The sequence below is a fragment of the Somniosus microcephalus genome, chromosome 12, assembly GCF_052327205.1.
Source record: "Somniosus microcephalus isolate GS21.2 chromosome 12, FLI_Smic_1.0, whole genome shotgun sequence".
In the NCBI taxonomy this organism is placed as follows: Eukaryota; Metazoa; Chordata; class Chondrichthyes; order Squaliformes; family Somniosidae; genus Somniosus; species Somniosus microcephalus.
The window spans coordinates 7903621-7929563 of record NC_140998.1 but is presented as its reverse complement, the minus strand read 5'-3'; the positions used below and the strand labels follow the sequence as shown (position 1 = coordinate 7929563).

Here is a 25943-nt window from a genome sequence, read left to right as displayed (position 1 = left end):
CTCCTGAAGGTGGTGACTCTCACTGGGGTACAGGTCCCCATCTCTCCTGAAGGTGCTGACATCACTGCGGTACAGGTCCCCTCCTCTCCTGAAGGTGCTGACTCTCACTGGGGTACGGGTCCCCTCCTCTCCTGAAGGTGCTGACTCTCACTGGGGTACGGGTCCCCTCCTCTCCTGAAGGTGCTGACTCTCACTGGGGTACGGGTCCCCTCCTCTTCTGAAGGTGCTGACATCACTGCGGTACAGGTCCCCTCCTCTCCTGAAGGTGCTGACTCTCACTGCGGTACGGGTCCCCTCCTCTCCTGAAGGTGCTGACTCTCACTAGGGTACGGGTCCCCTCCTCTCCTGAAGGTGCTGACTCTCACTAGGGTACGGGTCCCCTCCTCTCCTGAAGGTGCTGACTCTCACTGGGGTACGGGTCCCCTCCTCTCCTGAAGGTGCTGACTCTCACTGCGGTATGGGTCCCCTCCTCTCCTGAAGGTGCTGACTCTCACTGGGGTACGGGTCTCCTCCTATCCTGAAGGTGCTGACTCTCACTGGGGTACGGGTCCCCTCCTCTCCTGAAGGTGCTGACTCTCACTAGGGTACGAGTCCCCTCCTCTCCTGAAGGTGCTGACTCTCACTGGGGTACGGGTCCACTCCTCTCCTGAAGGTGCTGACTCTCACTGGGGTACAGGTCCCCTCCTCTCCTGAAGGTGCTGACTCTCACTGGGGTACGGGTACCCTCCTCTCCTGAAGGTGCTGACTCTCACTGGGGTACGGGTCCCCTCCTCTCCTGAAGGTGCTGACTCTCACTGCGGTACGGGTCCCCTCCTCTCCTGAAGGTGCTGACTCTCACTGGGGCACGGGTCCCCTCCTCTCCTGAAGGCGCTGACTCTCACTGCGGTACGGGTCCCCTCCTCTCCTGAAGGTGCTGACTCTCACTGGGGTACGGGTCCCCTCCTATCCTGAAGATGCTGACTCTGACTGGGGTACAGGTCCCCTCCTCTCCTGAAGGTGCTGACTCTCACTGGGGTACGGGTCCCCTCCTCTCCTGAAGGTGCTGACTCTCACTGCGGTACGGGTCCCCTCCTATCCTGAAGATGCTGACTCTGACTGGGGTACAGGTCCCCTCCTCTCCTGAAGGTGCTGACTCTCACTGGGGTACGGGTCCCCTCCTCTCCTGAAGGTGCTGACTCTCACTGCGGTACGGGTCCCCTCCTCTCCTGAAGGTGCTGACTCTCACTGGGGTACGGGTCCCCTCCGCTCCTGAAGGTGCTGACTCTCACTGCGGTACGGGTCCCCTCCTCTCCTGAAGGTGCTGACTCTCACTGGGGTACAGGTCCCCTCCTATCCTGAAGGTGCTGACTCTGACTGGGGTACGGGTCCCCTCCTCTCCTGAAGATGCTGACTCTGACTGGGGTACGGGTCCTCTCCTCTCCTGAAGGTGCTGACTCTCACTGGGGTACGGGTCCCCTCCGCTCCTGAAGGTGCTGACTCTCACTGCGGTACGGGTCCCCTCCTCTCCTGAAGGTGCTGACTCTCACTGGGGTACAGGTCTCCTCCTATCCTGAAGGTGCTGACTCTCACTGGGGTACGGGTCCCCTCCTCTCCTGAAGATGCTGACTCTGACTGAGGTACGGGTCCTCTCCTCTCCTGAAGGTGCTGACTCTCACTGGGGTACGGGTCCCCTCCGCTCCTGAAGGTGCTGACTCTCACTGCGGTACGGGTCCCCTCCTCTCCTGAAGGTGCTGACTCTCACTGGGGTACAGGTCCCCTCCTATCCTGAAGATGCTGACTCTGACTTGGGTACGGGTTCCCTCCTCTCCTGAAGGTGCTGACTCTCACTGGGGTACGGGTCCCCTCCTCTCCTGAAGGTGCTGACTCTCACTGGGGTACGGGTCCCCTCCTCTCCTGAAGGTGCTGACTCTCACTGGTGTACGGGTCCCCTCCGCTCCTGAAGGTGCTGACTCTCACTGGGGTACAGGTCCCCTCCTCTCCTGAAGGTGCTGACTCTCACTGGGGTACGGGTCCCCTCCGCTCCTGAAGGTGCTGACTCTCACTGGGGTACAGGTCCCCTCCTATCCTGAAGATGCTGACTCTCACTGGGGTACGGGTCCCCTCCTCTCCTGAAGGTGCTGACTCTCACTGGGGTACGGGTCCCCTCCGCTCCTGAAGATGCTGACTCTGACTGGGGTACGGGTCCCCTCCTCTCCTGAAGACGCTGACTCTGACTGGGGTACGGGTCCCTTCAGTAATTCCCTATCTGTGTCCACCCTTAATCTTGTTGCCTACATTCCACTTTATCACACAACAGTATTCAAACTCCTTCTTAACACAGTTAATTAACTTGTATTGAAAACCTAGAGGCCTTTGCTCACTCCCAGCTAAAGTTTCCACGTCTGGGCCGAGCTGGGCAGGAAAGTCCCAGGTTCCGTTCGCGGCCTGTGCTGAGTTTGCTGACCTCAGCCCTTGGCAGCAGTTGGAGCATGACAATCTGTGTCAGTGCCCCTGGACTAGAGAGCGGGCAATAAATCAACCTGGCCTCCTGCTCCTGTTGCCAACCAGGGACTATTGCTGGAAAGTGTTTCAGTGTGGTAGTGTTGACGTGTGTCTGTGTACGTTAAAGAAAAGCAAAAAGAAAGACTTGCATTTATATAGCGCCTTTCACAACCACCAGACGTCCCCATGCACAGTCAATTAAGTACTTTTTGAAGTGTAGTCACTGTTGTAATGTAGGAAATGCGGCAGCCAATTTGCGCACAGCAAGAGCCCACAAACAGCAATGTGATAATGATCAGATCATCTGTTTTAGTGATGTTGGTTGAGAGATAAATATTGGCCTAGGACACTGGGGAGAACTCCCCTGCTCTTCTTCGAATAGTGCCATGGGATCTTTTACATCTACCTTAGAGGGCAGGTTTCATGTCTTATCCAAAAGGCAGTACCATCTGACAGTGCAGCACTCCCTCAGCACTGCACTGGAGTGTCAGTCTAGATTTTTGTGCTCACGTCTCTGGAGTAGGACTTGAACCCACAATCTTCTGACTCAGAGGCGAGAGTGCTGCCCACTGAGCCACGGCCGATACTGTTGCATGTGAGTTAATGTGTGTGTGTGTGAGTGCAATGTGCAGGTGCACTTGTGTTTGAGTGAACATGTGCATGCACGTGTTTGTGTGGATTTGTGTGAACGTGTGTGCGCCCGCATCTGTGTAACTGTGTGAGTGTGTGCATGCCCGTGTGTGAGTGTTTGTGTGTGTGTGTGTACCTGTATAGCTGTGTGCATGCCTCTGTGTGAGAGTGTGTGTGCCTGTTTCAGTGTGTGCGTGTGCCTCTGTGTGAGAGTGTGTGTCTGCGTGTCTGTGTGTGAGTGTATGCGCGCCTATGTGAGTGTGTGTGTGTGTGTGTCTGCGTGTCTGTGTGTGCGTGCGTGTGTCTGAGTGTGTGCCTGTGTGAGTGTGTGTGTCTGAGTGTGTGCCTGTGTGAGTGTGTGTGTCTGAGTGTGTGCCTGTGTGAGTGTGTGTCTGCGTGTCTGTGTGTGAGTGTATGCGCGCCTATGTGAGTGTGTGTGTGTGTGTGTGTCTGCGTGTGTGTGTGTGTGGCTGAGTGTTAGGGGAGGTGAATGAAAGCTTGGTCAAAGAGGTAGGTTTTAACAAGCATCTTAAAGGAAGGGAGAGACGTAGAGAGGCAGAGAGGGCTAAGGACGGAATTCCAGAGCTTAGTGCCTAGCCAGCTGAAGGCACGACCACCAATAGTAGGGCGATTAAAATCGGGGATGCGCAAGAGGCCAGAATTAGTGGAGTGCAGAGATCTTGGAGAGTTATAGGGCTGGTGGAGGTTACAGAGATAGGGAGGGGTGAGGCCATGGAAGGATTTGAGCATGAGCATGAGAATTTTAAAATCGAAGTGCTTGCGGACCGGGAGCCAATATAGGTCAGCGAGTACAGTGATGATGGGTGAATGGGACTTGGTTTACTGCCAAACTCTGAGGAAATAGCGGAGCTGCTTACCGATGGACAGGCGTCTAGCACAGGCACTGGGGTTCGGCTTCTCTCTGCTGACTCTACAGTGTCTTCATCTTCCTCAATGTCCTCATTCTCCTCCATCAAGGAAGATAGTTTACCATCAGGGAAGACAATCCTCTGTTTGACCTGGAATAAAAGACTTGCATTACTCCAGCACCTTTCACCACCTCAGGACGTCCCAAAGAGCTCTACAGCCAGTGAATTATTTTTGAAGTGTGGTCACTGTTGCAATGTAGGAGGCACGGCAGCTAATTTGCACACAGCAAGCTCCCACAAACACCAATGTGATAAATGGCCAGATTATCCATTTTAGTTATGTTTATTGAGGGATAAATATTGGCCAGGACACCAGAACTCCCCTGCTCTTCTTCAAAATAGTGCCGTGGGATCTTTTAGAGGGCACAGGGGGCCTCAGATTAATGTTTCATCTGAAAGACGGCACTTCCAACAGTGCGGTACTACCTCAGTACTGCCCCTTCCAACAGTGCAGCATGCCCTCAGTACTGCCCCTCTGACAGTGTGGCGCTCCCTCAGTACTGCCCATCCGACAGTGCAGCACTGTCTCAGTACTGCCCCCCCTACCATGAGCATCCCCTTCAATAGCCCTGCTATATCTGGAATCTCCTTCGACATGATGTGACACGTAACTGAGGATTGGGGGGTTGAAAGCTAAAAGTAGCCCCTACATCTCTAATTCCCACTTTGCTGTACGTTCTGCTATTTAACTATAACTAATATAAACTCAAAGGCCCGGAATTTGAGGTCAGCGGTGAAGTGAAGGCGTTTGCCGCTGGCCCCAATGTAAGCTTCGCACAAAGATCTCGCCATCTCTGTGTCGAGAGGTTCAGGTTTTCCAACGGCAATTCAAATCAACGGAGTATAGCGGGGAATCCCCTCGTGTGAGCTTCATGTGACGTCAACAAGCAGTTTAAGCAGCCAATCAAAATGCAATCAAAACTTGGTATCTCTCTCCACAGATGCTGCCTGACCTGCTGAGTATTTTCAGCATTTTCTGTTTTTAATCAAAATGCAGAATTCTCGTAAACAGCGAATAAGGAAGTGAGTAAGCTCTTAGGGGGAAAAATTGGGTTGCTTGGCGCAAATCCCCGAGCGCCCGGGCACGGCTCCGCTAACGCCTCCCGTGAAATTCAGCGGGATGTTAGCAGCGGCGGTAGCCGGTAGCGCCCCGCGGCACTGCGCCTCCGTCGATGACGTCATCGCCGTGCACAGCGCCCCAGCCGCACACTTCAGTTGCGCCCCCTGACCTATCGCCGGACGATATGTCCGACAGGGTCAGGGGGACATTTTTGCAGCCGCGGCGGCGTTAAGTTAAAGGGCAGGTGTCGGGCGGCCATTTTTTTGGGGCCGCCTGCCAGCACCTGCCCCCCCTTCCCTTTTTTATTCGGGGTGCTGGCCGCGATCGTTCCTCCGGAGAGCCAGGCTCTTTTCCCAGCACCCCACTCCCTGGTGGTCCAGCAGGGCCCTGGTGCACACTGCACTAGGCCCCTCGCCTTTAATCAGGGGAGGGAGGCCTGTAGTACCGCGGCGCTGCGTGTCGACGCGGGTGGCGCTGTTGCACACAGTGCCGCAATATTCACCGGCAACGCTCCAGGAAGGAGTTGGGGGGGGGGGCACTTCTAGTGGCCCCAAAGGCGGCGCCGACAAATTTTTCGCCCTTAAAATTCTAATTTTTTTAAATTTTAGAGAGAGCAAAACAAAGATTGGGGCTCTCATATGGGGAAAAGGCAAATCTGAAATTAAGATGAACAAACTTAAAAAAAAATAACCTTTTTTTTAATGTTTCTTAAAAACTTTAAATTTTTATTAAAATGGATAAATTTGACACTGCAGAAAATTTAAATTAGTTTTTCAGGCCCATTATCTTTGCTTAGCAGTCAATACACTGTTAAAATCCTAGCCACACCTAATCCCTTTGGGTTTAATACGTTGCCAGTTCGGCGTCGTCATCCGGACCGCAAATTCTGGGCCAAAGTATTATATCAAAATAGGGACAGAGTGCAAGACTTTAACCTTTGGACTGAGGTACACTGGTGACTTGCGGCAATTTATCCCCCGCCCTCTAACCCCACTTCACCTCAAGTCTACACTTGGCCTCGAGCCCCAGGGTCGATCAGCATTGACTTTCAATGCAAAGAAAAACGGGGAGTGATGTAAAAGGGACTGCCAACTCGCTATCACCCACTTCACCCCATCGCACAAGGTCAAGATCGTCCCCACAGGGTGCACTTCCAGCGACTGGTAACGTATTCAATTACAGTATTTGTAGTGGTTGTGTTACTAGATTAGTAATCCAGAGACCGGTGCGAGTAACCCTGGCAACATGAGTTCAAATCTCACCATGTGCAACATGGGAATTGCAATTTTTTTTAAAATCTGGAAATCAAAATCTGGTGTCAGTAAAAGTGACCATGAAGCTGTCGGAATGTCGGTAAAATCCCAATGCCATTTAGGGAAGGAAATCTGCCGTCCTTACCCGGTCTGGGCCTATATGTGACTCCAGTCCCGCACCAACCTGGTTGACTCTTAACTACCCTCTGAAGTGGCCGAGCGAGACACTCAGTCGTACCAAACCCGTATGAGGAGAGATTGGGTCGACTGGGCTTATACTCGCTGGAGTTTAGAAGAATGAGAGGGGATCTCATTGAAACTTATAAAATTCTAACAGGACTGGACAGACTAGATGCAGGAAGGCTGTTCCCGATGGTCGGGGGAGTCCAGAACCAGGGGTCACAGTCTAAGGATAAGGGGTAAGCCATTTAGGACAGAGATGAGGAGGAATTTCTTCACCCAGAGAGTGGTGAACCTGTGGAATTCTCTACCACAGAAGGCAGTTGAGGCCAATTCATTAAATATATTCAAGAAGGAGTTAGATATATTTCTTATGAATCAAGGGATATGGGGAGAAAGCAGGGACAGGGTACTGAGTTTGGATGATCAGCCATGATCTCATTAAATGGCGGAGCAGGCTCGAGGGGCCGAATGGCCTACTCCTGCTCCTATCTTCTATGTTTCTATGTTTACCACCACCTTCTCAGGGCAACTAGGGATAGGCAATAAATGCCGGCCTTGCCAGCGACGCCCACATCCTGAAAATGAATTTTAAAATGTGCCCTGTATGTGGCGCACGCCTCATGTGGGCATCACCGTCCTGTGACACGCAGTCACGCCAGCAATGGCGTGCTGCCTCCAGTAGCAGGAGCTGTAGGGGGCGTTGGAAGCTGCAGATCCCCGTAACTCCACCTACAGCATTAGTAAAACTTGAGGGGCATTCGCTTCGTTCCGACCTCCCATGGTAAAGGCCACGCGGGGCTCCAAAGCGTCTCCTGGATCGTTACACAACAGCGATCTTTAACGGGTGCAAAAAACTCTTTTTCAAACCCCTCCTCCGCTGCCGGTTCGATTAGCCCTCTCTGAGTGCGGGGGGGTAAGTGTCTCTTACACTGGTGTAAATTCATTTCCCCCTCATCTCCCCTCTGGTTCTTTTGCCCATTATCTTAAATCGGTGTCCTTTGCTCACCGACGACATACCCTCGAAACTGCAGGCAGTGCAGCTGTCTGCCCGTCCCACGCAGCCCGAGACTGATTTTTCAACGGTGGAATTTCATGCATGCGCGAAACGTTGAACCGAGACCCCCCGCCAAAAGATCAGGGGGAACATTGGTTACTGACTCTTCGGCCAGGAAACAGTTTCTCCTTATTTACTCTATCAAAACCATTCATGATTTTGAACACCTCAATTAAATCTCCCCTTAACCTTCTCCACTCTAAGGAGAACAATCCCAGCTTTTCCAGTCTAAGGCAAGGGGAGATGAGGAGAATTTTTTTTACACAGCGAGTTGTTGTGATCTGGAATGCGCTGCCTGAAACATAGAAACATAAACATAGAAACATAGAAGATAGGAGCAGGAGTAGGCCATTCGGCCCCTCGAGCCTGCTCCGCCATTCAATGAGATCATGGCTGATCATCCAAATTCAGTACCCTGTCCCTGCCTTCTCCCCATATCCCTTGATGCCTTTAGCCTTAAGAAATATATCTAACTCCTTCTTGAATATATTTAATGAATTGGCCTCAACTGCCTTCTGTGGTAGAGAATTCCACAGGTTCACCACTCTCTGGGTGAAGAAATTCCTCCTCATCTCAGTCCTAAATGGCTTACCCCTTATCCTCAGAAAGCAGATTCAATAGTAACTTTCAAAAGAGAATTGGATGAATACTTAAAAAGGAAAAATTTGCAGGGCTATGGGGAGAGAGCAGGGAGTGGGACTAATTGGAGAGCTCTTTCAAAGAGCCGGCACAGGCACGATGGGCCGAAGGGTCTGGTTCTGTGCTGCATCATTCTATGAAGAAAGCCGTGTGATTTCACACACCACATCCCATGTATCGTGTCAGGCAGCTCAACATTACGAAAGCATTGCACAACCACCCCTCCCCCGCCCGTGCACACATCCTGTTCCAATGATTATTGCTCTGTGTGGTTTCTTTCTCCTCGCATCCTCGGAACAGAGGGGTTCACGCTGCTCGTGCTCCCTCTCGCAATTCCTATGATGTATTTTTTTTAATCGGACATCTCCTGCTTTTGAAACGAAGCTGCCTGAGGTCACTTGATAGAACAGAGAACATAAGAACATAAGAAATAGGAGCAGGAGTCGGCCCTTCGGCCCCTCGAACCTGCTCCACCATCCAATAAGATCATGGCTGATCTGATCTTGGCCTCAACTCCACTTTCCCGCCCGCTCCCATAACCCTTGATTACCCTGTTTTTTTCAAAAATCTGTCTATCTCCGCCTTGAATATATTCAATGACTCCGCCTCCACAGCTCTCTGGGGCAGAGAATTCCAAAGATTCACGACCCTCTGAGAGAAAAAATTCCTCCTCATCTCCGCCTTAAATGGGCGACCCCTTATTCTGAAACTATGTCCCCGAGAAGCAACGGGTGATCTCCCAGTGCGGTTCAGTGCGGCAATCTGAGCAGTGAAAACACATTCGTTGGGTTTCTGAGTGTTCGCCGGGGTATTGCAGTGGATAAGCGAGAAGGTATTGATAGATTAGCGGCACAAAATCAGCTCCTGGATTTTTAGAGGTTTTGTCCATCAACGCTGATTTTCCTTTCCATTCGCTTTATTTGATTCATGGAGGTCTCTATTTGAACCTCTGTGAAATTCCCGTTTGAAACACAGACCGTTTGTAGTGTAGCTCCCACAAACAGCAACGTGATAATCTGTTTTAGTGCTGTTGGTTGAGGGATAAATATTGGCGCAGGACACCGGGGAGAACACTCCAGCTCTTCTTCAAAATAGTGGCTGTAGGATCATTTAGATCCACCCGAGAGAGCAGACGGGGCCTCGGGTTAACGTCGCATCCGAAAGACTGCCCCTCCGACAGTGCAGCGCTCCCTCAGTACTGCCCCTCCGACAGTGCAGCGCTCCCTCAGTACTGCCCCTCCGACAGTGCAGCGCTCCCTCAGTACTGCCCCTCCGACAGTGCAGCACTCCCTCAGTACTGCCCCTCCGACAGTGCAGCGCTCCCTCAGTACTGCCCCCCGACAGTGCAGTACTGCCCCCTGACAGTGCAGTGCTCCCTCAGTACTGCCCCTCCGACAGTGCAGCGCTCCCTCAGTACTGCCCCTCCGACAGTGCAGCGCTCCCTCAGTACTGCCCCTCCGACATTGCAGCGCTCCCTCAGTACTGCCCCTCCGACAGTGCAGCGCTCCCTCAGTACTGCCCCTCCGACAGTGCGGCGCTCCCTCAGTGCTGCCCCTCCAACTGTGCAGCGCTCCCTCAGTACTGCCCCTCCGACAGTGCAGCGCTCCCTCTGTACTGCCCCTCCAACAGTGCAGCGCTCCCTCAGTACTGCCCCTCCGACAGTGCAGCGCTCCCTCAGTACTGCCCCTCCGACAGTGCAGCGCTCTCTCAGTACTGCCCCTCCGACAGTGCAGCGCTCCCTCAGTACTGCCCCTCCGACAGTGTGGCGCTCCCTCATTACTACCCCTCCGACAGTGCAGCGCTCCCTCAGTACTGCCCCTCCGACAGTGCAGCGCTCCCTCAATACTGCCCCTCCGACAGTGCAGCGCTCCCTCAATACTGCCCCTCCGACAGTGCAGCGCTCCCTCAGTACTGCCCCTCTGACAGTGCAGCGCTCCCTCAGTACTGCCCCTCCGACAGTGCAGCGTTCCCTCAGTGCTGCCCCTCCAACTGTGCAGTGCTCCCTCTGTACTGCCCCTCCAACAGTGCAGCGCTCCCTCAGTACTGCCCCTCCAACAGTGCAGCGCTCCCTCAGTACTGCCCCTCAGTCAGTGCAGCGCTCCCTCAGTACTGCCCCTCCGACAGTGCAGCGCTCTCTCAGTACTGCCCCTCCGACAGTGCAGCGCTCCCTCAGTACTGCCCCTCCGACAGTGCAGCGCTCCCTCAATACTGCCCCTCCGACAGTGCAGCGCTCCCTCAATACTGCCCCTCCGACAGTGCAGCGCTCCCTCATACTGCCCCTCCGACAGTGCGGCGCTCCCTCAGTACTGCCCCTCAGACAGTGCAGCGCTCCCTCAGTACTGCCCCTCCAACAGTGCAGCACTCCCTCAGTACTGCCCCTCCGACAGTGCAGCGCTCCCTCAGTACTGACCCTCCGACAGTGCAGCGCTCCCTCAGTACTACCCCTCCGACAGTGCAGCGCTCCCTCAGTGCTGCCCCTCCGACAGTGCGGCGCTCCCTCAGTACTGCCCCTCCGACAGTGCAGCGCTCCCTCAGTGCTGCCCCTCCAACAGTACTGCACTGAAGTGTCGGCCTAAATTTTGTGTTCAAGTCATGACCTTTTGCCTCAGAAATTTAGTCAAGTTAAGAGTCAACCACGATGGTGTGGGATTGGAGTCACATGTAGGCCCAGACTGTGTAAGGACGGCAGGTTTCCTTCCTTGAAGGACATTAGTGAACCAGTTGGGTTTTTACGACAATCCGACAGATTCCTGGTCACTTTTACTGACACCAGCTTTTTAATTTCCAGATTTTTAAAAATTGAATTCAAATTCTCAAACTGCCCACGGCAGGATTTGAACTCCCGTACTCTGGATTAATAGAGCAGTAACAGTACCACTACACTACCGTACCTGCTGGTCAAATTGAAATGGTCAGTCAGGTCATCAATGGCCGAACCTCACGTTCCACCTTGAAAGGCACGAGCTGTTTAAACCAAACATGAGGGTGCACAGGTGAAACCCGTCTAACCCCGCAAGGAAGGGCAGCTTGGGACTGGAGGAGGAAGTACAGTACCTTGGAGTCTCCGGGTTGGTCGGTGTGTGCTGAGGATGACTGCTCTTCCTCTGTACAGCCCTCATCGACCGTCTGTTCGCAGGCTAGCTCCTCTTGCACAAGCTCAGCCAGTGCTTCCTGTGTGTTGTTCAACAGTAATTCCCTCCGCTCCATCAGACCTGCCAGCCTCTCACGCTGACCTTCAGTTGAAAACTCATCCTCCTGCGAAGTGAGTGAAGATACAATCAGCCTGTCTGCCCCGACTATCTCCCCTCCTCTCCCGCCGGAGCTGACCCTTGTTCCACAGGCATCAGTCTAATGTCACCTATAGAAGGTAACCGCACAGAAGGGAGCCCATTCGGCCCATCGTGTATGTGCTGGCTCTTGTCTACAGCATTCCAAAAAAGTCCAACCGCTTACATTTATTGAGCGCTTGAACTGCAGCAAAACGTTTCAAGGTGCTTCACTGAGGCGTGAGAGGTATGGACGCCAAAGAAGGAGAGATTCGGAGGGGGGTTAAAACGTTTGGCCAAACAGGTCGGAGGAAAGAGAGAGGCGGAGAGGTTTAGGGAGGGAATTCCAGAGCGTGGGGTCTAGATGGCTGAAGGCACGGCTGTTGATGGTGTGGCAAGGAGGGGGGGATTGACAAGACGCTGGAGTCAGAGCGGGGAGGGCTGGAGAAAGTTACAGAGATAGGGAGGGCATGGCCTTGGGGGGATTTAATCACAAGAAAAATCATTTTAAATTTGAGGGAACTGGGAGCCATCTTAGGGTAGCGAGGAGAGGGCTGAGGTTGAGTAGGACTGACCCAGAACACCATGTCAGTAGACACTTGTGAGGGACGATGCTGAGTGTCTGATTACACTCAGTGAAATGCCTTGGGAAGGTTTTCCATGTTAGAGGCAAGTTGCTGTTATCTCCACCATTCTCTGGGGGCGGGGTGGGGGGGGGGTGGTAGTGGAATTAAGGCCAGCGGGAGACCAGGGCATCCTTCAAGGAATTTTGGCTTGTATGTACCTGCATACGTGTGTGTGTCTGTGTGAATGTGTACATGTGTCTCTGGGTAACTGAGGGCCGGTAGGTGATTGTACATGGGTGTCTATATGTGGGAAGGGGGGAGTCAGTGTGTGTGTGTCTGTATACACACGTGTACAATTTTCCCCACCCTATAAATTCGAATGATTGAACAATACTGCCTGTGTAGGTGGATGTGTATACACACGGTGTGGAAACGTGTGTGTGCAGCTTGTGTCCTCTGGCATGTGTACTCACCTCCTGTAGTCTCTCTACTTCCATGGCATATTCCTGTAACTTTTCCAACAGTGACTGCGAGAGAAAATAATATGGTTCCAAATTAAAGATCTTCAAGTGCCACACACACACAGACACAAATACACACAGACACACACACAGGTACACACACACAGACATAGATACACACACACAGATACACACGGACACACACACACACTCACAGTCACAGATACACACACACAGACATAGATACACACACACAGATACACACAGACACACACACACTCAGTCACAGATACACACACACACTCATACACACACACACACACAGATACACACACACACACTCATACACACACACACACAGACACTCAGTCACAGATACACACACACACTCATACACACACACACACAGATACACACACACACACACACACTCAGTCACAGATACACACACACACTCATACACACACACACACACAGATACACACACACACACACACACTCACAGTCACAGATACACACACACTCATACACACACACACACACAGATACACACAGACACACACACACACACTCACAGTCACAGATACACACACACACTCATACACACACACACACACACAGATACACACAGATACATACATAGATAAGCACACAGATATACACACATAGGTGGATTTTTTTTAATTCATTCATGGGATGTGGGCGTCGCTGGCAAGGCCAGCATTTATTGCCCATCCCTGGTTGCCCTTGAGAAGGTGGCGGTGAGCCGCCTTCTTGAACCGCTGCAGTCCGTGTGGTGAAGGTGCTCCCAACAGTGCTGGTAGGGAGGCAGACCCTGGAGCACATCATTGAGCACTGCCCTCAGAGGAAACTCGCAGGCAGCCTACAAGATCTCCACGCTGTTACACCGGAAGCTTTGGCCCGGATATCCGACTCAGATGCTGACATTTGATTTGCTTTGCGAAAGAAGAAGGAGGGAGTTGCAGGATTTTGACCCAGCGACGATGAAGGAATGGCGATATATTCCCAAGTCAGGATGGTGTGTGACTTGGATAGAGAACTGGTTGGCAGACAGGAAGCAAAGAGTTGGAATAAACGGGTCTTTTTCCGAGTGGCAGGCAGTGACTAGTGGGGTACCGCAGGGATGGGTCCTAGTACTCCAGCTATTCACAATATATATTAATGATCTAGACAAGGGAACTAGATGTAATAGCTCCAAGTTTGCAGACGACACAAAGCTGGGTGGGCGTGTGTGCTGTGAGGGGGATGCCGAGAAACTCCAGTATGATTTGGACAGGTTGGGCGAATGCAGTATAATGTGGATAAATGCGAGGTTATCCACTTCGGTGGCAAAAACAGGAAGGCAGATTATTATCTGAGTACAGTAGCAAGGGTGTCTTGCTGCAGTTGTACAGGGCCTTGGTGAGACCACACCTTGAGTATTGTGTGCAGTTTTGGTCGCCTTACCTGAGGAAGGATGTTCTTGCCATGGAGGGAGTGCAGCAAAGATTCACCAGACTGATACCTGGGATGGCAGGAATGACGTATGAAGAGAGATTGGGTCGATTAAGCTTATATTCGCTAGAGTTTAGAAGAATGAGAGGGGATCTCATTGAAACTTATAAAATTCTAACAGGACTGGACAGACTAGATGCAGGAAGGCTGTTCCCGATGGCGGGGAGTCCAGAACCAGGGGTCACAGTCTAAGGATATGGGATAAGCCATTTAGGACTGCGATGAGGAGGAATTTCTTCACCCAGAGAGTGGTGAACCTGTGGAATTCTCTACCACAGAAGACAGTTGAGGCCAATTCATTAAATATATTCAAGAAGGAGTTAGATATAATTCTTAAGGCTAAGGGGATCAAGGGATATGGGGAGAAAGCAGGGACAGGGTACTGAATTTGGATGATCAGCCATGATCGCATTGAATGGCGGAGCAGGCTCGAGGGGCCGAATGGCCTACTCCTGCTCCTATCTTCTATGTTTCTATGTGAAGTCAATGTCCAATCTCTGAGGTCAATGTCCAGTCCCTGGGGTCAATCTCCAATCCCTGGGGTCAATGTCCAGTCCCTGGGGTCAATGGCCAGTCTCAATGTCCAGTCCCTGGGGTCAATGTCCAGTCCGTGAGGTCAATGTCCAGTCCCAGGGGTCAAAGTCCAGTCCCGGGGTCAATGTCCATTCCATGAGTTCAATGTCCAGTCCCTGAGGTCAATGTCCAGTCCCTGGGGTCAATTTCCAGTCTATGACGTCAATGTCCAGTCCCTGGGGTCAATATCCATTCCGTGAGGTCAATGTCCAGAACCTGAGGTCAATGTCCAGTCCCTGGGGTCAAAGTCCAGTGCCTGGGGACAATGTCCAATCCGTGAGGTCAATGTCCAGTCCCTGGGGTCAATGTCCAGTCCCTGGGGTCAATGTCCATTCCGTGAGCTCAATGTCCAGACCCTGAGGTCAATGTCCAGTCCGTGAGCTCAATGTCCAGTCCGTGGGGTCAATGTCCAGTCTCTGGGATCAATATCCATTCCTGAGGTCAATGTTCAGACACTTGGGTCAATGCCCAGTCCCTGAGGTCAATGTCCTGTCCATGAGGTCACTGCCAAGTCCCTGGGGTCAATGTCCAGTCCCTGAGGTCAATGTCCAGTCCCTGGTGTCAATGCCCAGTCCCTGAGGTCAAAGTCCAGTCCCTGAGGTCAATGTCCAGTCCCTGAGGTCAATGTCCAGTCCCTGAGGTCAATGTCCTGTCCGTGAGGTCAATGTCCAGTCCCTGGGGTCAATATCCAATCCTTGGGGTCAATGTCCAGACTCTGAGGTCAATGTCCAGTCCCTGGGGTCAATGTCCAGTCCCTGAGGTCAATGTCCAGTCCCTGGGGTCAATGTCCAGTCCCTGAGGTCAATATCCAGTCCCTGAGGTCAAAGTCCAGTCGCTGGGGTCAATGTCCAGTTCCTGGGGCCACTGTCCAGTCCGTGAGGTCAACATCCAGTCCCTGAGGTCAATGTACAGTTCCTGGGGTCACTGTCCAGTCCGTGAGGTCAATGTCCAGTCCCTGAGGCCAATGTCCAGTCCTTGGGGTCAATGTCCAGTCCCTGGGGTTAATGTCCGGTCCCTGGGGTCACTGTCCAGTCCCTGAGGTCAATGTCCAGTCCTTGGTGTCAATGCCCAGTCCCTGAGGTCAAAGTCCAGTCCCTGAGGTCAATGTCCAGTCCCTGAGGTCAATGTCCAGTCCCTGAGGTCAATGTCCAGTCCCTGAGGTCAATGTCCTGTCCGTGAGGTCAATGTCCAGTCCCTGAGGTCAATGTCCAGTCCCTGGGGTCAATGTCCAGTCCCTGAGGTCAATGTCCAGTCCCTGAGGTCAAAGTCCAGTCCCTGGGGTCAATGTCCAGTTCCTGGGGTCACTGTCCAGTCCCTGAGGTCAATATCCAGTCCCTGAGGTCAATTTCCAGTCCCTGAGGTCAATGTCCAGTCCCTGGGGTCAATGTCCAGTCCCTGAGGTCACTGTCCAGTCCATGAGGTCAATGTCCAGTCCCTGAGGCCAATGTCCAGTCATGGGGTCAATGTCCAGTCCCTGCGGTTAATGTCCAGTCCCTGGGGTCACTGTCCAGTCCCTGGGGGCAATGTCCAGTCTCTGGGGTCAATGTCAAGTCCCTGGGGTCAATGTCCACTCCCTGGTGTCAAAGTCCAGTCCCTGGGGTCAATGACCAGTTCCTGGGGTCAATGTCCAGTCCCTGGGGTCAATGTCCAGTCCTTAAGGTCAATGTCCAGTTCCTGGGGTCAAAGTCCAGTCCCTGGGGTCAATGTCCAGTCTCTGGGGTTAATGTCCAGTCCCTGAGATCAATGTCCAGTCCCTGGCGTCAATATCCAGTCCTTGGTGTCAATGACCAGTTCCTGGGGTCAATGCCCAGTCCCTGGGGTCAATCTCCAGTCCATGGGGTCAATGTCCAGTCTCTGGGGTCAATGTCCAGTCCCTGGAGTCAATGTCCAGTTCCTGGGGTCAATGTCCAGTCCCTGGGGTCAATGTCCAGACCCTGAGGTCAATGTCCAGTCCCTGGGGTCAATGTCCAGTCCCTGAGGTCAATGTCCAGTCCCTGGGGTCAATGTACAGTTCCTGGGGTCACTGTCCAGTCCGTGAGGTCAATGTCCAGTCCCTGAGGACAATGTCCAGTCCTTGGGGTCAATGTCCAGTCCCTGGGGTTAATGTCCAGTCCCTGGGGTCACTGTCCAGTCCCTGAGGTCAATGTCCAGTCCTTGGTGTCAATGCCCAGTCCCTGAGGTCAAAGTCCAGTCCCTGAGGTCAATGTCCAGTCCCTGAGGTCAATGTCCAGTCCCTGAGGTCAATGTCCAGTCCCTGAGGTCAATGTCCTGTCCGTGAGGTCAATGTCCAGTCCCTGGGGTCAATGTCCAGTCCCTGAGGTCAATGTCCAGTCCCTGGGGTCAATGTCCAGTCCCTGAGGTCAATGTCCAGTCCCTGAGGTCAATGTCCAGTCCCTGGGGTCAATGTCCAGTCCTTGGGGTCAATGACCAGTTCCTGGGGTCAATGTCCAGTCCCTGGGGTCAATGTCCAGTCTGTGAGGTCAATGTCCAGTCAGTGGGGTCAATGTTCAGTCCCTGGGGTCAATGTCCAGTCTGTGAGGTCAATGTCCAATCAGTGGGGTCAATGTTCAGTCCCTGTGGTCAATGTCAAGTCCCTGGGGTCAATGTCCACTCCCTGGTGTCGATGACCTGTCGGAGGTGTTGATGACCTGTCCGTGGGGTCGATGAGCTGTCCGAGGGGTCGATGAGCTGTCCGAGGGGTCGATGAGCTGTCCGAGGGGTCGATGAGCTGTCCGAGGGGTCGATGAGCTGTCCGAGGGGTCGATGAGCTGTCCGAGGGGTCGATGAGCTGTCCGTGGGGTCGATGAGCTGTCCGAGGGGTCGATGAGCTGTCCGAGGGGTCGATGAGCTGTCCGAGGGGTCGATGAGCTGTCCGAGGGGTCGATGACCTGTCCGAGGGGTCGATGACCTGTCCGAGGGGTCGATGAGCTGTCCGAGGGGTCGATGACCTGTCCGAGGGGTCGATGACATGTCCGAGGGGTCGATGACCTGTCTGTGGGGTCGATGAGCTGTCCGAGGGGTCGATGAGCTGTCCAAGGGGTCGATGAGCTGTCCGAGGGGTCGATGAGCTGTCCGAGGGGTCGATGAGCTGTCCGAGGGGTCGATGAGCTGTCTGTGGGGTCGATGAGCTGTCCGAGGGGTCGATGACTTGACCGAGGGGTCGATGAGCTGTCCGAGGGGTCGATGAGCTGTCCGAGGGGTCGATGAGCTGTCCGAGGGGTCGATGAGCTGTCCGAGGGGTCGATGACCTGTCCGAGGGGTCGATGAGCTGTCCGAGGGGTCGATGAGCTGTCCGAGGGGTCGGTGACCTGTCTGTGGGGTCGATGAGCTGTCCGAGGGGTCGATGAGCTGTCCGAGGGGTCGATGAGCTGTCCGAGGGGTCGATGAGCTGTCCGTGGGGGTCGATGAGCTGTCCGAGGGGTCGATGAGCTGTTCGAGGGGTCGATGAGCTGTCCGAGGGGTCGATGAGCTGTCCGAGGGGTCGATGAGCTGTTCGAGGGGTCGATGAGCTGTCTGTGGGGTCGATGGCCTGTCCGAGGGGTCGATGAGCTGTCCGAGGGGTCGATGAGCTGTCCGAGGGGTCGATGAGCTGTCCGAGGGGTCGATGACCTGTCCGAGGGGTCGATGACATGTCCGAGGGGTCGATGACCTGTCTGTGGGGTCGATGAGCTGTCCGAGGGGTCGATGAGCTGTCCGAGGGGTCGATGAGCTGTCCGAGGGGTCGATGAGCTGTCCGAGGGGTCGATGAGCTGTCCGAGGGGTCGATGAGCTGTCTGTGGGGTCGATGAGCTGTCCGAGGGGTCGATGACTTGACCGAGGGGTCGATGAGCTGTCCGAGGGGTCGATGAGCTGTCCGAGGGGTCGATGACCTGTCCGAGGGGTCGATGAGCTGTCCGAGGGGTCGATGAGCTGTCCGAGGGGTCGATGACCTGTCCGAGGGGTCGATGACCTGTCTGTGGGGTCGATGAGCTGTCCGAGGGGTCGATGAGCTGTCCGAGGGGTCGATGAGCTGTCCGAGGGGTCGATGAGCTGTCCGAGGGGTCGATGAGCTGTCCGTGGGGGTCGATGAGCTGTCCGAGGGGTCGATGAGCTGTCCGAGGGGTCGATGAGCTGTCCGAGGGGTCGATGAGCTGTCCGAGGGGTCGATGAGCTGTCTGTGGGGTCGATGGCCTGTCCGAGGGGTCGATGAGCTGTCCGAGGGGTCGATGAGCTGTCCGAGGGGTCGATGAGCTGTCCGAGGGGTCGATGAGCTGTCTGTGGGGGTCAATGAGCTGTCCGAGGGGTCGATGAGCTGTCCGTGGGGTCGATGAGCTGTCCGAGGGGTCGATGACCTGTCTGTGGGGTCGATGAGCTGTCCGAGGGGTCGATGACCTGTCTGTGGGGTCGATGAGCTGTCTGTGGGGTCGATGAGATGTCTGTGGGGTCAATGAGCTGTCCGAGGGGTCAATGAGCTGTCTGTGGGGTCGATGAGCTGTCTGTGGGGTCGATGAGCTGTCTGTGGGGTCAATGAGCTGTCCGAGGCGTCGATGAGCTGTCTGTGGGGTCGATGAGCTGTCCGTGGGGTCAATGAGCTGTCCGAGGGGTCAATGAGCTGTCCGAGGGGTCGATGAGCTGTCTGTGGGGTCGATGAGCTGTCCGAGGGGTCGATGACCTGTCTGTGGGGTCGATGAGCTGTCTGTGGGGTCGATGAGCTGTCCGAGGGGTCGATGAGCTGTCCGAGGGGTCGATGACCTGTCTGTGGGGTCGATGAGCTGTCTGTGGGGTCGATGAGCTGTCCGAGGGGTCGATGAGCTGTCCGAGGGGTCGATGAGCTGTCCGAGGCGTCGATGAGCTGTCTGTGGGGTCGATGACCTGTCCGAGGGGTCGATGAGCTGTCCGAGGGGTCGATGAGCTGTCCGAGGGGTCGATGAGCTGTCCGAGGGGTCGATGAGCTGTCCGAGGGGTCGATGAGCTGTCCGTGGGGTCGATGAGCTGTCCGAGGGGTCGATGAGCTGTCCGAGGGGTCGATGAGCTGTCCGAGGGGTCGATGAGCTGTCCGAGGGGTCGATGAGCTGTCCGTGGGGGTCAATGAGCTGTCCGAGGGGTCGATGAGCTGTCCGAGGGGTCGATGAGCTGTCTGTGGGGTCGATGAGCTGTCCGAGGGGTCGATGAGCTGTCTGTGAGGTCGATGAGCTGTCCGTGGGGTCGATGAGCTGTCCGAGGGGTCGATGAGCTGTCCGAGGGGTCGATGAGCTGTCCGAGGAGTCGATGAGCTGTCCGAGGGGTCGATGAGCTGTCCGAGGGGTCGATGAGCTGTCTGTGGGGGTCGATGAGCTGTCCGAGGGATCGATGAGCTGTCTGTGGGGTCGATGAGCTGTCTGTGGGTTCAATGAGCTGTCCGAGGGGTCGATGAGCTGTCCGAGGGGTCGATGAGCTGTCTGTGGGGTCGATGAGCTGTCTGTGGGGTCGATGAGCTGTCTGTGGGGTCGGTGAGCTGTCTGTGGGGTCGATGAGCTGTCTGTGGGGTCGATGAGCTGTCTGTGGGGTCAATGAGCTGTCCGAGGGGTCGATGAGCTGTCTGTGGGGTCAATGAGCTGTCCGAGGGGTCGATGAGCTGTCCGAGGGGTCGATGACCTGTCCGAGGAGTCGATGAGCTGTCCGAGGGGTCGATGAGCTGTCTGTGGGGTCAATGAGCTGTCCGAGGGGTCGATGAGCTGTCCGAGGGGTCGATGACCTGTCCGAGGGGTCGATGATGATGTACCTGTAACATGGTGCTTTGCTGTGTAGTCACTTGCTGCAAGTGTCTCAGCTCAACGCTCACTCGAGCAACCTTAGTGAAGACCTCAACCGTACGAACCACTTCTTCCGTTAATCCCAGAGATTCCTTACAATCCTCCATCACACCAACAAGATCCTTCATCTCCTCCAGATTCTCCAGGATTATCTAAGGTCAGGAAAGAAGATTCATTACAAACAAGGCACAATCCATCTGGGCAGTGACATTGTGTTATGGATGGTAAACGGAATCACATAACATAGAGAGGGCTGGGAGACTAAGAATATTGAGATGAACTGCAGGGGTAAAACACCTGGACGCAAACACCTGGTCGCAAACACCTGGGCACAAACACCTGGGCACAAACACCTGGGCACAAACTCCTGGGCACAAACACCTGGGCACAAACACCTGGGCACAAACTCCTGGGCACAAACACCTGGTCGCAAACAGCTGAGCACAAACTCCTGGTCGCAAACACCTGGGCACAAACACCTGGTTGCAAACACCTGAGCGCAAACTCCTGGTCGCAAACACCTGGTCGCAAACACCTGAGCACAAACACCTGAGCACAAACTCCTGGGCACAAACTCCTGGGCACAAACACCTGGGCACAAACACCTGGGCACAAACACCTGGGCACAAACTCCTGGGCACAAACACCTGGGCACAAACTCCTGGGCACAAACACCTGGGCACAAACACCTGGGCACAAACTACTGGGCACAAACTCCTGGGCACAAACACCTGGGCACAAACACCTGGTAGCAAACACCTGGGCACAAACACCCACCATAAAAGAAACAGCACAATACAGCCCCAGTAGCAGCTCTCTTGGCTGTAGGGGGAAAATAAAACTACAGAAGACCGTGGCACTAATGCCACTCGAATACCGAGCTGGGAATAAACTGAAGGAGAATGCTGGCACCTGTCTGTTCTCCAGATGCTCCTGGACGGGCAGGTCACAGACGTCGACGGAAGACAATATGGCCTTAATCTTAGAAACTTTACTTTCAATGTTTTTCACTTCTGACTCAATATCTCCGATCTCCTGCAACAGAAACAGAATTTCCAGCAAGGTTAGTGTGGGGTGTTGGGGTACGCGGTGGGGGGCTGTCGGGGTACAGTGGGGGTGTTGGCATATGGTGGGGGTGACAGTGACAGTGCAGCATTTCCTTGGTACTATACTGGGGGGTGTCAGCCTGGATTTTGTGTTGAAGGGCTAGAAATTCGGTGCATTTGCATCTCTCGTTAGCAGGAGTTTAGTGGCAGCGGTAACCGGTAGCACCGCGCTCCGCTCCACAGACGATGACGACGTCATCACCGTGCGCAGCGCCCCGTTTTCGCCCCACCTGCAAAATTGGTCCACGTCCCCTGAATCTGCGCCGGGCGATGACAGCGACCGATTCAGGGAGTGGGAACAGAGCGGCAGGAGGTTCGCGGGGCGCTAACTAAAGGGGAGGTGGCGGGCGGGGAAAAGAAAAATCCGCCGACTTACTTGTCACGGCCTGTTGCGTCTTTGAACGCGGGGTCCGTGCCGCGATCTGGCAGCCCGGCATTCTTCTTGAGTGCTAGGCTGATGGCATGACAACCCGCACCCCGGCGGCCCAGGTAGGGCCCCGCAAAGTTGTGGGTTTGGGCCCTCCTCTTTAATGAGGCAGCGTTATGTGGCCCAGTGCATAGTGCTGCAGAACGCACCGCCCCAATATTCGGGGTTAGCGCTCTAAGAAGGAAATAGAGCTCTCCACCTCCCTCTTGGGCCGCTAAAACTGAAGTTAGCGATTTTTCGCCGGGTGTTAGCGACCCAAAATGGTCGCTAACTAATTTTTTCCCCCAAGTCTCTGATGTGGGACTTGAACCCACAACCTTCTTGACTTAGAGACGAGAGTGCTACCCACTGAGCCAAGCTGACACTTTGTCAACAGTAGCTACAGGTAGTGTGGTGACTAGATGCAGGGTGAAGGTGGTCTGCGAGAGGCTGTCTCACCGTCGCGATGTGCTCTATCTCGGGAAGCTTCTGGGCAATGGCTTGTTGCAGGGCGGACCCACCGTCGCCCAACTCGGAGACCCGCTGAATCAACTCGCCAGTCTCGTACATCACGGACAGCTCCTTCAGTCTGCACGCAATGTCTTGCAGACCATGTTGCTTCTGTCTCCCACTCTCCGTGGCCATCTTTAATCAAGGAACGAAAACACAAAGACTAAATAGGGATCTGTGGGTACAGATTCACAAATCACTCAAAGTAGTGACGCAGGTTAGCAAGGCCATAAAAAATGCAAACCAAGCACTAGGGTTCATTCCTAAAGGGATAGAATTGAAAAGCAGGGAAGTTGCGTTAAACTTGTATAGAACCTTGGTTAGATCACACTTATTAGAGGACTGTGCACAATTCTGGTCTCCATATTATAAAAAGGATATAATGGCACTGGAAAAGGTGCAAAAATGATTCACCAGAACTAAGAGGTTATACCTAACATGGCTCAGTTGGTAACACTCTTGCCTCTGAGTCAGAAGGTTGTGGGTCCAAGTCCCACTCTAGAGACTTGAGCACAAAACTCCAGGCTGACACTCCAGTGCAGTGCTGAGGGAGTGCTGCACTGTCGAAGGTGCCGTCTTTCGGATGAGACGTTAAACTAAGGCCCTTCTGCTCTCTCAGATGGACGTAAAAGATCCCATGGCACTATTTCGAAGAACAACAGGGGAGTTCTCCCCAGTGTCCTGGCCATTATTTATCCCTCAACCAACATCACTAAAACAGATTATCTGGTCATTATCTCATTGCTGTTTGTGGGAGCTTGCTGTGCACAAATTGGTTGCCGTGTTTCCTACATTACAACAGAGATTACATTTAAAAAAATACTTAATTGGCTGTAAAGCGCTTAGAGACATAATAGACTGATGAACAAGATCAGAGAATGCGGAGTCAGGGGATAAGTAGCAGAATGGATTGCTGGCTGGCTTCAGGACAGAAAGCAGAGAGTGGGAGTAAAGGGTAGCTATTCACAGTGGCAGAAGGTGGGCAGTGGTGTTCCACAAGGATCAGTGCTGGGACCACTGCTGTTCACAATTTATATTAACGATTTAGACTTTGGAATCAAAATCACAATTTCTAAATTTGTGGATGACACCAAATTGGGGGGATAGTCAATACTGAGGAGGACTGCAACAATTTACAGGTGCATATTAATAAACTTTCAGAATGGGCATATAATTGGCAAATGAAGTTCAACACAGATAAACGTGAGGTATTACATTTTGGTAGGAAGAATAGGGAGGTCACTTATCACTTGGAGGGTGCGAGTCTAGGTGGGGTAGAGGAACAAAGGGATCTCAGAGTACAAATACACAAATCACTGAAAGTTGCGACACAGGTTAACAAGGCCATAAAAAAAGCAAACCAAGCACTAGGGTTTATTTCTAGAGGGATAGAATTGAAAAGTAGTGAAGTTATGCTAAACCTGTATCGAACCTTGGTTAGACCACACTTGGAGTACTGCGTATAGTTCTGGTCTCCATATTATAAAAAAGATATAGAGGCACTGGAGAGGGTGCAGAGAAGATTTACAAGGATGATACCAGAAATGCGAGGGTATACCTATTAGAAAAGGATGAACAGTCTCTTGAAAATAGAAGGCTGAGGGGTGACTTGATAGAGGTCTTTATGAAAGGTTTTGATAGTGTAGACACAGAGAGAATGTTTCCACTTGTGGGGAAGAGCATAACTAGAGGCCATCAATATAAGATAGTCACCAAGAAATCCAATAGGGAATTCAGGAGAAACTTCTTTACCCAGAGAGTGGTGAGAATGTGGAACTGGCTACCACAGGGAGTGGTTGAAGTGAATAGTATAGATGCATTTAAGGGGAGGCTAGACAAGTATATGAGGGAGAAGGGAATAGAGGGTTACGCTGATAGAGTTAGATGAGGAAAGACAAGAGGAGGCTTGAGTGGAGCATAAACGTCGGCAAGGACTGGTTGGACCGAATGGCCTGTTTCTGTGCCGTATATCCTATGTTGTCCTGAGTTTTGAAAGGTGCTATATAAATGCAAGTCTTTCTTTTCTTTCCTTCTATCAGAATGAACAGCTGGGGCTCGTTTCTCTAAAAAAGCCAAGGCTGAGGGGTGTTTTGTTGGATCTTTTACGTTCACTTGAGAGAGCAGACGGGGCCTCGGTTTAGTGTCTCACCCAAAAGACACCACCTCTGACAGTGCAGCACTCCCTCGTTATCCAAAAGCAAATTGGATATACACTTGAAAAAGAACAACGTGCAGGTCTATGGGGAAAGAGCAGTGGGAGTGGGACTAATTCAAAGAGCCTTCACGGGCACGATGGGCCGAATAGCCTCATGCTGTACTTTAGAACATAAGAACATAAGAAATCGGAGCAGGAGTCGGCCATTCGGCCCCTCGAGCCTGCTCCGCCATTTGGCCCCTCGAGCCTGCTCCGCCATTCGGCCCCTCGAGCCTGCTCCGCCATTCGGCCCCTCGAGCCTGCTCCGCCATTTGGCCCTTCGAGCCTGCTCCGTCATTCGGCCCCTCGAGCCTGCTCCGCCATTCGGCCCCTCGAGCCTGCTCCGCCATTCAATGAGATCATGGCTGATCTTCCACCTCATCTCCACTTTCCTGCACTATCCCCATATCCCTCGATTCCCTTAATATTCAAAAATCTATCGATCTCTGTCTTGAATATACTCAACGACTGAGCCTCCACAGCCCTCTGGGGTAGAGAATTCCAAAGATTCACCACCCTCTGAGTGAAGAAATTCCTCCTCATCTCAGTCCTAAGTGGCCGACCCTTATTCTGAGACTGTGACCCCTGGTTCTAGACACCCCAGCCAGGGGAAACATCCTCCCTGCATCGACCCTGTCAAGCCCTGTAAGAATTTTGTATGTTTCAATGAGATCACCTCTCATTCTTCTAAACTCGAGAGAATATAGGCCTAGTCTACTCAATCTCTCCTCATAGGACAATCCCCCCATCCCAGGAACCAGTCTGGTGAACCTACATTGCACTCCCTCTATGGCAAGTATATCCTTCCTTAGGTAAGGAGACCAAAACTGTACACAATACTCCAGGTGTGGTCTCATGGGACCTACATAATTGCAGTGCTGTAAGAATCTACGATACTGAACTGAAGTCTGAGCCTAAACAATGTGCTAAAGGAGCGGGGCTTAAACCCGCGACATTCTGATTCGCAGGTGAGAGTGCTGAGACATGCTGATTAAATCCTCTCTGGAATGGAGAGTATCCCAGTAGATCTCACCTGAAAGGCAAAGAGCTGCTTGTCGAGTAACTTGGCTGAGGTGTAGTCTGTCTCGCTGCAGAGAAGGGCTTCTGTGCTCTGCATCCAAGAAACTGCTGAGTTCGTTATCTGTTTGTGCTCCTCCAGGCACTCAGGAATCTGCTCAAAAACACACGTTCTTCAATTGTTAGTTGTGGGTATTGTGATTATCAAGGGGAGGGCTGTCAATGCTTGGGAATTAAACTGTTCCCGTTGGAGGAACCCACTGTCCCATCACACACTCCCGGGGCAGGTACAGCACGGGTCAGATACAGAGTAAAGCTCCCTCTACACA

General features: G+C 53.2%; 1 protein-coding gene across 1 annotated transcript in view; it reads right to left on the bottom strand.

Annotated features, from left to right (window-relative positions):
* Positions 1 to 25943, bottom strand: part of LOC147109011 (uncharacterized) — a 552618-nt gene that overhangs the window by 283840 nt on the left and 242835 nt on the right. Inside the window, exons 35-41 of the mRNA XM_086002569.1 lie at positions 25631 to 25768; positions 22353 to 22538; positions 21294 to 21416; positions 20351 to 20533; positions 12535 to 12588; positions 11284 to 11484; positions 3990 to 4130 (exon numbers count right to left, since the gene is read on the bottom strand). Of these exons, the coding sequence (XP_085858695.1) occupies positions 3990 to 4130; positions 11284 to 11484; positions 12535 to 12588; positions 20351 to 20533; positions 21294 to 21416; positions 22353 to 22538; positions 25631 to 25768 (1026 nt within the window). The remainder of the gene's footprint in view (positions 1 to 3989; positions 4131 to 11283; positions 11485 to 12534; positions 12589 to 20350; positions 20534 to 21293; positions 21417 to 22352; positions 22539 to 25630; positions 25769 to 25943) is intronic.